The sequence below is a fragment of the Lineus longissimus genome, chromosome 3, assembly GCF_910592395.1.
Source record: "Lineus longissimus chromosome 3, tnLinLong1.2, whole genome shotgun sequence".
NCBI lineage: Eukaryota > Metazoa > Nemertea > Pilidiophora > Heteronemertea > Lineidae > Lineus > Lineus longissimus.
The window spans coordinates 5465731-5478302 of NC_088310.1; the positions used below are offsets into that span (position 1 = coordinate 5465731).

The 12572-nt window shown below is 39.4% G+C and overlaps 1 protein-coding gene across 3 annotated transcripts in view; it reads left to right on the top strand.

The window, feature by feature from the left end:
• LOC135485513 (uncharacterized) overlaps nucleotides 1–12572 on the top strand; it is a 48110-nt gene that overhangs the window by 13901 nt on the left and 21637 nt on the right. For 2 of the 3 annotated variants that reach the window (XM_064767609.1, XM_064767610.1), the window contains exons 3-5: nucleotides 3080–3250; nucleotides 3429–3624; nucleotides 4263–4387. In XM_064767609.1, coding sequence (XP_064623679.1) covers nucleotides 3080–3250; nucleotides 3429–3624; nucleotides 4263–4387 — 492 coding nt within the window. Of the gene's footprint in view, nucleotides 1–353; nucleotides 872–3079; nucleotides 3251–3428; nucleotides 3625–4262; nucleotides 4388–12572 lie in introns of those variants that run through there. The other variant, XM_064767611.1, reaches the window with a different exon arrangement.

Here is a 12572-nt window from a genome sequence, read left to right on the forward strand (position 1 = left end):
CCAGTCTCGCTCTGAGAATGATATGAACATTCTCGACATTTAGGTCAATAGTTCTTCATATCAGACTGTGCATTTGTGTTGATGTCACGTACATGACGGATGTCAAGGATGCAGTGTGGACCTAATGTATTTTAATGTGGTATTAAAGAGGAAGATGTTGCAAATCGCCACTGATCATGAAGGCAATTCATATCAAAAGCCTTGGGCAAAACCAAAACGTGACGTTTTCGAATCCTTCATCAAAACTGTACTCGACTTTTGGAGCTTACATGACAGACCCAAAGCTTGCTGGACTGGAGTATGTACACATCAGTTTAGTTCCCCATTCATATGAAGTTGTTCAGACCAAATGGATTTTCAGCAGTCATTGTTGTTGCAGTGAGTTCATCCACTTCAGTGCATATGTTTGTCTTTATGCATAGTAATGGATCTCTCTCTATGTTGACTTGTTGATTTTGAACGTTCCAACTTTCACACATGTGGATGGGATTCAAAATTGTCTAGTTGCGTTTTGCCTACTTGTGAACCCTATGATTGTGCTATACATTGAGTGACTCAACGATATGAACTGAAAAGAGGTAGTTGATGGAACTCTTCAGCCTAGACAAGCACATCACCGGTATCAGACCAGTCTATTTGCGTACCGGTATACCGCTGTGTTTATTCACCGAGAGCAACATGAATACTAACTACATGTCTGCGACTTCACCATAGGATGTGAGTGATGCGTTACTGCTATCGCCCTTTCCTTGTGGATCCTCATTTTATCGTGATCAACCCTGGGTTTGGACTCCACCAGATGAGGAAACCCCATATCATGGACTATGGAGACTTACTCCACGAGATCCACGCCACACGGCAGTACTTCTGCGTAAGTTCTTCACCTCTGTTGATCCATTCTTCTATCAAAGGTCATGTATTGCAAGCCTGTCTTGCATGCTTCAAAATCTGAAGATGTCTTTTCCAAATTTGCCAGTTCTTAGTAATTCGTAAAGATTGAACTCCTGAAATAGTAAAGTGGTGCCCAAGATGGGTGCAGAACCACTCAGGTTTCCTACTGTGCCCTGTTGATTTAATACCTGGAGTGGTAGCTGATTAGAAACCTATGCCTACCACAAACCAGGTTTACATGTAAATCAAATGTAACCTTAAGTCTTCCATCTTCTTTCATCTCACACAAGTTTTTCTTGAGATTGAAAAGATGTTCAAATGTAAGACTTTTCTTGTTGACAAGCACGATTCTTAATTGTGCTACATGTTTGCTTTTCCATGCTATGGGCATGAAATCGAAAAAGTAAACAAAAACCCCTTGACTTAGGCGTGTTGATCTTCTTCTCTTGTATTCTGTGCTGTCTTGTTGTGAGTGCTTTGTTTCCTGTCGTGCATCAGTTGGCTCTGTTGGCCCAGTGACTCCATTTTCAACCAGAGCAGAGTAAGAGTAGTCGATAACAAACTACATGTGAAGTCTTGCCTGATAGGTATTGATCCAATGATGTTTGGGCAATAGGTCTGACATCTTAAAACACCGGACCATACAACCCCTCGCTATCAACTCCGGCAAACCCAGAGGCGTTGCCTCACCAATGCTAAACCAGCTTTGGCGTAAACATATTTTCATTGATTGACAAAAAGTCATTGAGTACATCGTGATTTCTCCGCTTCAATTATTGATATTGACTGGGTTAGATTGGCTGTTCAGAAGACACCTTGGAGCTGTTGTCTATCAATATGTTGCGTTTGATAAACCCAACCACTTCTCATGATTTACATTTGGCTGCGCAATAGGAAAAGAGTAGACAGTAACAGAAAAACTTAGATGTCACACAGTTTCAAAACACTATAGCTGTGTATCCACATTCTACCATTTTTTGAAGAGCTCTACATTGTCATGCATATTGGATAAGTACCTGCAATTATAAATTTTTCATTTGGTAACTAGTACTAAACTAGTCCATATTTTCACAAGGTTTGGAGAGTTATTGTTAATATAAATACCATACATTGGAACTCCAAAGGGAATAGCTATCATATTTTCAAGGCGGCCATGAGATTTTCAGATGTACATTTGTTCATGAAGCCTGGTAAATGTATCATGAAAAGATTTTTAATCCAATTAGGCTTAACATTTTGACTATTGAAGTCGACACAAAGAGCAAATCATCTTTGCGAAGAAAACTGTCCAAAAAAGTAAAAAATTGCCTAAAAAGCGCTTTTCCATCGACGAGTCCTTGCTCAAGGCACTGTGCCGTCCCGACCCATGGTTTTCCTCCTCATGTGGGCCATATTCGTACTTCATCCCCAACTTGTCTTTTGGGAAATCATCTGCTGTCGGTCTTAAGTAACGCTTGGAAATTTTACGACTTGTTTCTCTGTGCTTAGGGTCTTCAGGGTTTCCTTCAGACATGTAGGAAAATCATTGTAAGTAGTTTCCAAACGAGGCATCAGGCACTGTCATAACATGTATCATAATCGTAAAAGATCTCTATCTCGTATCAATCATCCATTCTTCATACCACCTCATCATCGTAATATCACACAATGTCATGATGTATCTATAATCTCATGCTATCCTGCCATGATAATAGCATGAAACTACGATTTAATGAATTCTAAACTCTAATGTAAAGATATATGCTCATGTCCAGATGCTTCTATCTTACATGCATCTTAGGTGACATATATTGTCTCCTTACTACACACTATTATCACTTTTAACATCCTTAAATTCATGTCAAATAATGATGCTATAAAAAACTCAGCAAGTCTTCTCCAATTTCTGTCACCAGTCAGGTGTCATCTTGTGTTTTACAGAAGAAAAAGTCTGTCAGTTATTGAGAGCTTGGGAAAGGAGATGTATTCATTATACAGTAGATCAACTCTTTTAAGGACACCCTCGGGCTGAAAAGTGTCCTTAATAGAGAGGTGTCCTGATTATAGAGGTGAAATTGAATGCGGACAACCACTTTGGGACCAAAATGAGTGTCCTTAGTAGAGAGGGGTCAGCTAAGGGAGTCCCATTGTATATGAAGACTTGGCTGTGTCTTCTTCTGTTATAAATTTCGTGATTCTCTTGTTGCAGTCGACTGAGAGTGATCTCTCCTGGGACGATGACGAGCTCACCATCAACACTAAAGTCTCCTTCACCGAGTTTATACAGCAATACAAGGAGCTCACTGATTGGCTCACGACTATTCAGGTGGTCACCCAACGACAGGGGATGACCAGTCTTTCGGAAAAGTATCTCAATCAGGTGGGTCTTCCTTCTTGATGATACATGTAAAGAAAGTGACAGTGTTTTCTCTTGTAGTTGGTTGGGTTTTGTTTGAAGTGAACCTACTTTTCCTGCATCCACTATTGAAATTTTTAATATAGGCCTATAAATGTAGATTTACCTTGCTCCCTTCGAACCATGTCCCATTCTCATTCAGAGTTACCATGAAGAGATGTTGCAGCGTTCGCCGCGGCGCAAACTTTTCAACGACTACGCCAAGCAGCTGATGCGTCGCTTCCCCAACATGAAGGAAGAGATCAACAGCCGCTTGAGGCACCTCAACGAGCAGTGGGTGTTGCTCGAGAACGCCATCAGCCCACAAGATGGCGCTGACGAGGAGACAATGTTACGAGGTAAGTTTGAATGGTGGTGCCAATTGAAGATGCTGGCGTCAGGTTTCAAATTTGGATATATGGCTCAAATGGGGCCTATTGTTGTGAAAGACTAGTCATGTTAGTTTTTCAAAAAGAAACCCCTCAAAGTTGAGATACTGACCGATAACATTGGCTTAAAATTTGGGGGATTGTGATTACAATTGTCAGAAAATGTTAGACATTGGTGTCCCTTGGGCATAAAAAACAGCCATCTTGACCTCTCTCTCACCTTACTGTTGTAAGAATTCATCTGACCACTGAGTCTGATAATTCATCAACAAATATTGACAAACCAATCGTAACTGATGTAACTATAAACGGTTGCTAGGACACTGGACATGTCCTCAGGGTGACTTATCATCCGTGAATGCGGTCATAAAACATTGTGTGGAGTCAGAGCTTGTAAAATATCAAATGGGATATGATTGTGGCAGTATGATTTTCTCGCCAATGGATACAGACAAAGGTATTAATCTTTAAATATGTTTGCTTGATATTTGTACAAAATAGATCAAGTGTAAATTCTACTGTAGACATTATGCAAGATACAATGAGTGTTGTTTCAACTATTCCAAAGGTGTTCATAAAAAGTCCTCGCCTCTTTTTCTCCTGTTCAGATTTGGAGCTGGACTTGAACGATCTCCGTCGCTGGCTTCACGGTGTTGAGAACACCCTGCTGCCCCTGTGTATACGCCAGAGTTGGACGCAGGAAATGTTGGAAGACAAGCTCAAGGAACACCAGGTTAGTACTCTATTGTGTCGCGTTGTTAAACTTGGACCAAGCATTGTGAAAATTTCAAAACATGGATGCCCAGTACCCGATATCATTTCCAAATTTCACAATTTTGCACAGTCCATGCAATACTGCCCTCTACAGAGTAGTGGCAGAACTTTTAGTACCTAACACATCTGGTAGATGGCACCACAGCTTTTAATATCTGTTGCCAAACTTGAGCTAAAAATATTCAATTGATAAGAAGCTCATTTGAATATGAAAATGATATTGTATAGACCTATTGGCACGGTGCCATGTTCTCCCTTTATTCTTGGCTGGACCATGTGCCAGGAATTCGGACGCCGCGACTGCGACGTGGCCTATAGCCAAACAAAGAACAAACACTGCAACTTTTTTTTAACGCTTTTATTCAATGAGGCTTCTCTCCGAGAATGATTGAAGGCAGAATACGATTATATCCAGAAAAAAATCGTATTCATGATTACCACGTGACGTCCCTGCTCAGTGATAATCAGCGGGGTTTCAAGCTAGCGTGGCCAATGGCTTACAAATCCAGAGTCAGGTGCTTTGTTCATGCCATGTGGACCTATTTTTTCCTGAAAGTTTGAACAATAGAAACTATTATCCATCCATGGCTGTTTTATATCCAAGTTTTGTACTGGACTCATTGCATAAAATTATATTCAACTCGCAAATGTATGTCATAATGGGTTATAATTTTAGGGCAAAAATTTCAAATATTGAAAATTTGATCAATTGTGTCATAATTCTCCTCTTTTTCTCTTTGATTTGTTGGAAACATGATTCTTTCCAACTCCTGAACTTTTTTTACTTTGCATATTCAGCTATTGTGAATTGCGAGAGTGATTATGCATAAATTTGTGCGTTAATTACTTATCGCCAAAGTGATGTTGGTGTGATCATGGCTGCTGAAGCGTGGCATGATTTAATGCTCTGTGCTCACTTTGTCAGCCCGTCCAGGTCCATTAAATACGGAGTCAAATGATGAGAGATAACTCCCTGATTTTCCTCATGGTTTGGTACTATCTTTGTAGCATCAATGAGAATGTCACTTCCTAAGTTCCCTTTGATTTATACCCAGCTAATCATGATAAATTTTAACATCGCATCAACTAATTAATATACATGTAGCGAAATTATTGGCACGATTTTCATAATCTTTCAAGTATCAATTTCTTATGAAATAATTTCGTAAATGTTTCTATATGAAGAGTTCAAAGTTATACACCCATTTCATAATTGGCATAGATTCTGCTATCGTTCTCTTGAACCTTAGAGGCCATTATTTTGTTCTCTTTGACATGTTTGATGAAGAAATTACTTAAAAGTTCTCTCTACCATAAGGAAATTCAATTAGCATCATTATAATTGCACTTGCCTTTGACTTTGATGTCACATTGTTGGGGGTGGAGGTGTTTGATGTCCAGCCAAATGGTTATTGACAACTCAACCAGAATCATTGAGGACTCGTGCAAAGCACTTGGCTAGTGTGCTCAAGAAAAATTCCCTTTGCCGATGCCGATGCTTGGTTTAATCTGTGTTGCAGTTTGGCAACTTGAACTCCTCACTTTCCACCAACCAAAGACAAACTGGAAAATGCAGCCACTTCTACTGCTGATAAGTTTAACTTGGTTTAGTTTTCTATTGTCAGCTTGTCACCACCTCTGAATTTTGAGACCCAAGACTCTTTCACTTTCACTTTTGCTGGGTTGAAGATCGGTTGTAGACAATACACAGAAATCAAGTTGTTGAATACCTGCCACAGTTGAAATGTACTTTAACGCAAAACGAGCCGCGATCTTCATCACTGTCTCTATCCCCAGACATCATTTGAGAAAGAAACCCAACCCTCCCCGGGGAATATCAGTTTCAGATGAACAAAACTGGCAAATCTGCGACCACATGCTGTCAGCGATTGCAAAGTGTCTCGAAAGTCACTTTTAGGTGATCGCGGCCCATTGTCTTGCGCATCCTGCCGTCTTAATATTGCAAAAGCTGTTGATTACCACAGGCAGTTGCCAAGCGCAGACAGGTTTTGAAAAGCTATGATTACGACAGCAATTATCAAAATACTCCTGTGGCCTCGGGCCCAAGAAGTTCTTTCCAAAGCATCAACTTGTACGCTTCGGGATGCTTGATGTTTTTTTCAGTCTGTAGGGTTCTTTCATTAGTTAGGATAATCAGGTTCATCAGGCATGTCTTAGTTCTGAAGATTAATTGTCATTAACGTAGTTTAATATCCTGCCATTGATGGACTTGCGAGACATTTCTTTTTTGTGCTTGGCTGATTTCTGATCTTGATCGCAATCTCAGAGAGGTTGGCACTCATGTACCTCATGTTATATTGAATATTCATAGATAGAAAACTAGTGTGCATGCCTCATCAGATCCCAAGATGGGTTCTGTTGTCAATATTATTGTAATTCATGCTAAATGCTAATTCATATTGTCTTCGGAGTATCGAGGATTGGAAATATCCTCGGGGGAGATAGCCCCAAGCCATCTGTCTGCACCCACAATCATGCACAGCACTCCCTTTATCAGTCCTTATTGTTTCCTTCTTTTGCTTTGTTCTAAATCGCAATGATTTATGTAGACTCGAGCTGTCAGTCCTATCGGCAATTGGCAAATCGTGCAAGTTTCTTCATTATGAAGTTTGTTCTGTTTAGTTTCGAATGGAACTCAGTCTGGCTTGAAGTTTTATGGGTTTACACTTCTATGGAGTAATTTTTTTAAAGTCAGACATTCAGTTTAATAACTTTTAAGCAGATGAGGTGTTACCCAATGCATTTGAGTATGAACTACTGACAAATATGGGATTTCTATATTTTGATGAGAAATTAATCTATTTGATTTGAGGCATCCTTCCAATTCCCTTCCACCTGCTGTGCCCTTGGGGATTGCTGCAGCTGTGGAAGACTTTGAAAACATTTCATAAAGAGAAGGGGGCATGAAAGCGTGCAGGCTGATCACTGTAGCTCACCGGGTTCACCCCAAGTTGCAAGATTATAAACCACTGCATTGCCCTTTGTATGATGTAGGAATGGTTAAGTTCGGATGAAGCCAATCGAAGTTGATGTCACCCTGAAGATACTGGATAGCCAGTACCTTGATCAGTACTTCTGCCTTACAATTGTGATCAACTCAGTGTGAACTAAACTCAAGAAAAGTGTCATCTGTGGAGACAAACAGATTCATGTAACATACAACGTTCATACATTTTAGATGTAGTGAGATATCGAAAATATGCACGGCTGTCTTTTATAATGAGAATAATATGTGATAATCTATCGTTGATCCTTTTGTCGCGGTACTCAGTGTATGAATAACTCATTAGAGGATTAAAGTCATGTGATACCTAACCATTAAATGTCGCATTTCTTGAGTATGAAATATGATAACATTGGTATCGAGGAGGAGAGATTTTTGGCGTGGGTGGCCATGTTGTCTTAGAGCTTGTCTTTTGTTTATCATCTGAAGGAAAACTGTTCATAGCCATGTGAGATTGGCTCTTCTTACTAGCTGTCCACATGGGACCATTGTTAATTGCAGTTTTGGTTGAAGAGAAATATGAACAGCATGTCTCATTCTTCTGATTGAATGAAGATGACCTTGCAACACTCTTTGAGGGAATAAATATGCTGTTGTTCCTTGAAGCTCTCTTTTGATACATCTGTATTAACTTAAAAGAACAAATAGAAGATAATATTGGTATATTGCCAAATGTAATCTCTTTAAGAAATGAAAGAGCTTCTTCTATCAAATGTAATCTCTTTGATAAATGAAAGAGCTACTTTTATCTAAAAGAAAGTCATGTTTCGAAATCTTGTCCGATGTCATTATATCATAGTTGACCCACTTCCTGTTTAGGGCTGTTCTGCTTGTCAGTGTCACCATCTTGTGGTGTGGGGTAGTTTGAAACTACTTTAGCCGATGACCATAAGGACACACTCTAAAATTAGTGAACGAGTCGAGACGTCGTGGCAGTTTTTTGATTGAAATGTACACAAAATATCTGAATCACTTTGTCTTGTTCAATTTTTGAATTCTGCAGTTCCGCAGATTCACGTTCTTTCGCATTCAGGTTTCCTTCTTTGAATTGAGTTTATCAGCTGGGTAATGGCCAAATATAGTTGTAGTGACCAACTGAGATAGAGGTTATCATAATATAGTGTTTGCTCTTATGTTCTTATCGCTTGAATTATGCATTGGGCAGACCGTTTTTTAGCAATAACAGTTTGAGCTGTACGTGCCTGCTGGTCACACGTTTGAAAATCAAGCTCCTTCCTTCTTTGAGTTGGCTTGGCTTTTCTTACCTTTCCATTTCAAAGAACATCATCAGCCTCAAACTTACTTTTCCCTTGAAGTTGCTTACAATTGGAAGGAATTTGGCTACCTTTATTTTCTCGAGCTAAACATGTCTCATAAATGTCAACACATTTCAAGACTGTTCCTTGCTCATCTTTAGTTTCTTCGAGGAAGTCACCAGATGGAACCCAACCAGACTCCAGTGTCATCACGGAGATGAACGAGGATTCTTTTCCCCCAAGATAGTTCCTTTACTGACCGTAGAACATCGCAGCAAAGTGAATTATTCATCATAATGATCTCTTGCGCTGAGCTCGGCGAGACGAGCAGAATCAGATACGGGGAAACGTCATCGTTTTCCACTGCGGATCAGGCTATCGCAAATTATCAATATTTCTACAACATCAGCAACACTGTGTGACAAATCTATCGGATACGTTGAGATTTTCACCAGTTACTGACTGGTGAGATCTGTGATCATGGTGTAGGGTATTTTTTACCCATCTTTGACCAATATTCCCTCCATCTGTTCTTTCCGAGCCGTCTTTGGGAGTATTGATAACCGTCCGTGTTGTTGATGTACATTTTACATGTACATGATGTACATTGCTCTACATTCGACATGTACATTATAGTGTATGTTCGTCATCTTTCATCTTGTGGATATTATCGTAAGATCGTGTTCCCTTAACTTGACAGGTGAGTTGCCTTTCTACTCTTTGGCATTTTTATGAAATTGATCTACTCGTATTGTTTTCATCATTCATATGTACAGAAATCAGCAGATAGGTTCAGTTGGAGTATTACCAATGTTCAAGATTCAAATGACCAATGTGCATTCTCATCATGGTAATACATGTAGTTCCCTGTACAGGCTTGTACAGGTGCAGGAAATCCCAGAAATTGGAAAAAGAAAAAAGTTTTGTTGAATTTCTATCTCGATTAGACTATTTATCTTTGGAGTTTGGTCCATTGTGACATATCATGAAATTTTTGGTCACAAGATGATCTGAAGTTTTGGCATATTGTCACATTGTACTTTAATTGGGAGTCACTCCAGGTGTCTCACTAGACTGATAAGATCAAAATCAATGTTGAGGTAGTCAAAATATAATTCTACATGTACTTTCTGTGCAAGTGTTTTTAAGCCCAGTGAGAAATGTTTTTGTAGCATAAATTCTTTGCATGTGTGAGTTTATTTTCAGGCTGTAGACTTTGCAGGTTAATTGTGGTCAGGGTTTGTCCAAAATCTGAAAGTTATACACTCGGGTTTCAGTATGACACCTGATCACATTGGATCATTTCTGTGTGACCTGAACTGACTCCTACCACAATACGTCTACTGTATTATTTCCACTATCATATTAATAAAGCCAGGGGGATATTCGAGTGAGTGAAATCTGCTAATTCCCTCATGCGGGCTATGAATACTGAAACCCAATTCGTCCGATTTTTTTTCTGAGGAGGTATAGTTTCTCCTAATTAGAACATCTCTGGAAGTGAGTGTTTCAATTCTTTTGTCTGGTATATTCCTACCCCCAGCCACCCCTACATGTCTGCTATTATTTGACGTAGCCTTATAATCGTCACAGCACGTGCACATTTTCTCCAGGCTTGCGCTATCTTCGAAAATCTTTCCAGATTTTGGTTACCATGGAAATGTGTTTAACAATGACCTGCTTTGTTGCGTCTGTCTCCAAAAATTACCATGAGATACACATCATGCCGTGTTAGATTGGCTTTTTTTCGTTCAATGTGAAAAATATATGTTGAATGGTTTTATTGAATCATTGCAGCTAGATGCAATGTAAATCAATTCACATGCATATAATGATTTGTTCAGTTCTGACTGCATTCGGCATTGATAATTAAGTCTTTGTCAAGCTTGTTTTGAATAGAAAAAAGTTCTTCGCAAGTAAAGGATGGGTAAAACAAAAAGCATTGGGAAGGTTTATAAATGTTTTTCAGTGATTATAGTGGTTTTATTAGAGTCATTGGATGCCAAAAAAAGAGCACGTTTCTGTTCATATAAACTGATGAAAAATTATGAAATATGAGCGTTTTCAGGACGAGTTTATATGTATTCAGTTTGACAAGCTGCCATCGGACTGCTCAGTCCATATCAGATGCCTCTGTGTGTTTTATTGATTTGGTTTCCACAACTTTTTGCCTGCACTCCTTGTTTGATGAGTGACTCATTTCAGTGGGCTCCTGGTGTTGTCCGCAACACGTGGTTTGCTTCGAAAGCAGTTGGACAAATCCTCAATGCAGTTTTGACGATTCATATATTTTCTATGCATGAATATCAATCTTTTGATTTTAATTTTAATTTCAGTGTCTCAAACAGTGCCTTTTCATGAGCATGTGCTACCCACCATCAATCATCAGTACCTTTCATCAGCTATAAATGCTATATAAAAATGCCAATTGATTTATGCTATTACAATAGCACACAATAGTACAATTAGCATGGAAAATTACTACAATGAGAAAGTGTATTTTTCAACTGACACAGATGTCTGCATGGCGTGTAAAATGTTGGTACTACAGCATCAGTTTAGCTTGGTTGCATTGTTCTAATACTACATTTTTGTTGGTTCCCCATATTTTCCACTCTGACAGCGACGAAAGTGATTACCCATGATGCAATATTGATTAGAATCCAAAGTCTGGGATTTTGAGTTCCACCGATTCATACTGAATTAAATACAATATTCTGAAGACATCTCGCATCTGTGACCCATGTTATCATAACAAGCTTTTCATCCTCATTCTCAATGGTTGCAGGGAATCTCAGTTGGGAGCAAACAGATCTAGTGCCACGTAGCAAACCACGCTCGCATTCAAACATTCAAATGGTGCGAAGATTCTTCCCAGCGCCATCTGTTAGCTCGGAATAATTGAACGTGATAGCATATATTGTTTTGCTGTCAATCAGACATGTAGGTGAGGAAGGACGGGTATATTGATTGATTTCTTGTCGAATCTGCCAACTCCAAGAATCTGACAGATATGCTAATCTCCATGGTTACGGAGTTATCAAGTGCAGGTGATTCTGTGGATCGGCGATTTGTCCGTCATTACATGATCAATAATACAACGGGCAGTTTGCGTTTGTCCGTGAATGATTGCGGAAATGAACGCTGCAGCATTCAGGTCACATGGTCTCTTTCTGAAGAAATTGACCAAACTGTTACCTAATTGATCTGTTAGAGAGCAATTAATTGATTCTTTAACGGGGCATTGTGACATTTTACATCTGGTAAATATCTCACATGACTTCCCCTTGACGCTGATTTCGTGTAGGCGAGATTTACCTCGACATGCACGCAAACATGAGATATCTTGCGCTGCATTATTTGAAAGCCAATAATCTTGTATTTTTGTGACATTCTCTCCGCCCTTTGAACCAGAAATGTGTAGCAGACATTTTGTTGGTTCTTTGCGCTGAGGGCTTTTGCCAGGCTAGAAATTTGTTCATACAGGGCTACAGTTGTGGCCAAAAGTGGTATTATACTTTGCCAGTTTTGGGGGAAATGCCTCAGTCTGTGTTATTGGCAAAGGTCTGCGCACTGACGAGTAGGATGTTTCCCAGGTTCTTGGGAATGATATCCGCACAAGATGAACTTCATCTTCCTTGATTGAGCATATAGTCCAGTAATTGAAATAACTTTTCAAGATAATCGGTAGATAATCCGCTTGTTCGTTTACTGTTGTAACAATCCTTTCAAGGCTCAGCCGATCAAGAGTAGAATTGGAGGTAATCCTCCAATCAGACCTAACTCCTTTCACTCCAGCAGAATACTCCAGTCCAAACTTTTATTCTCCAAACATGCCAAACAGAGTTACCAACTTAGCCATA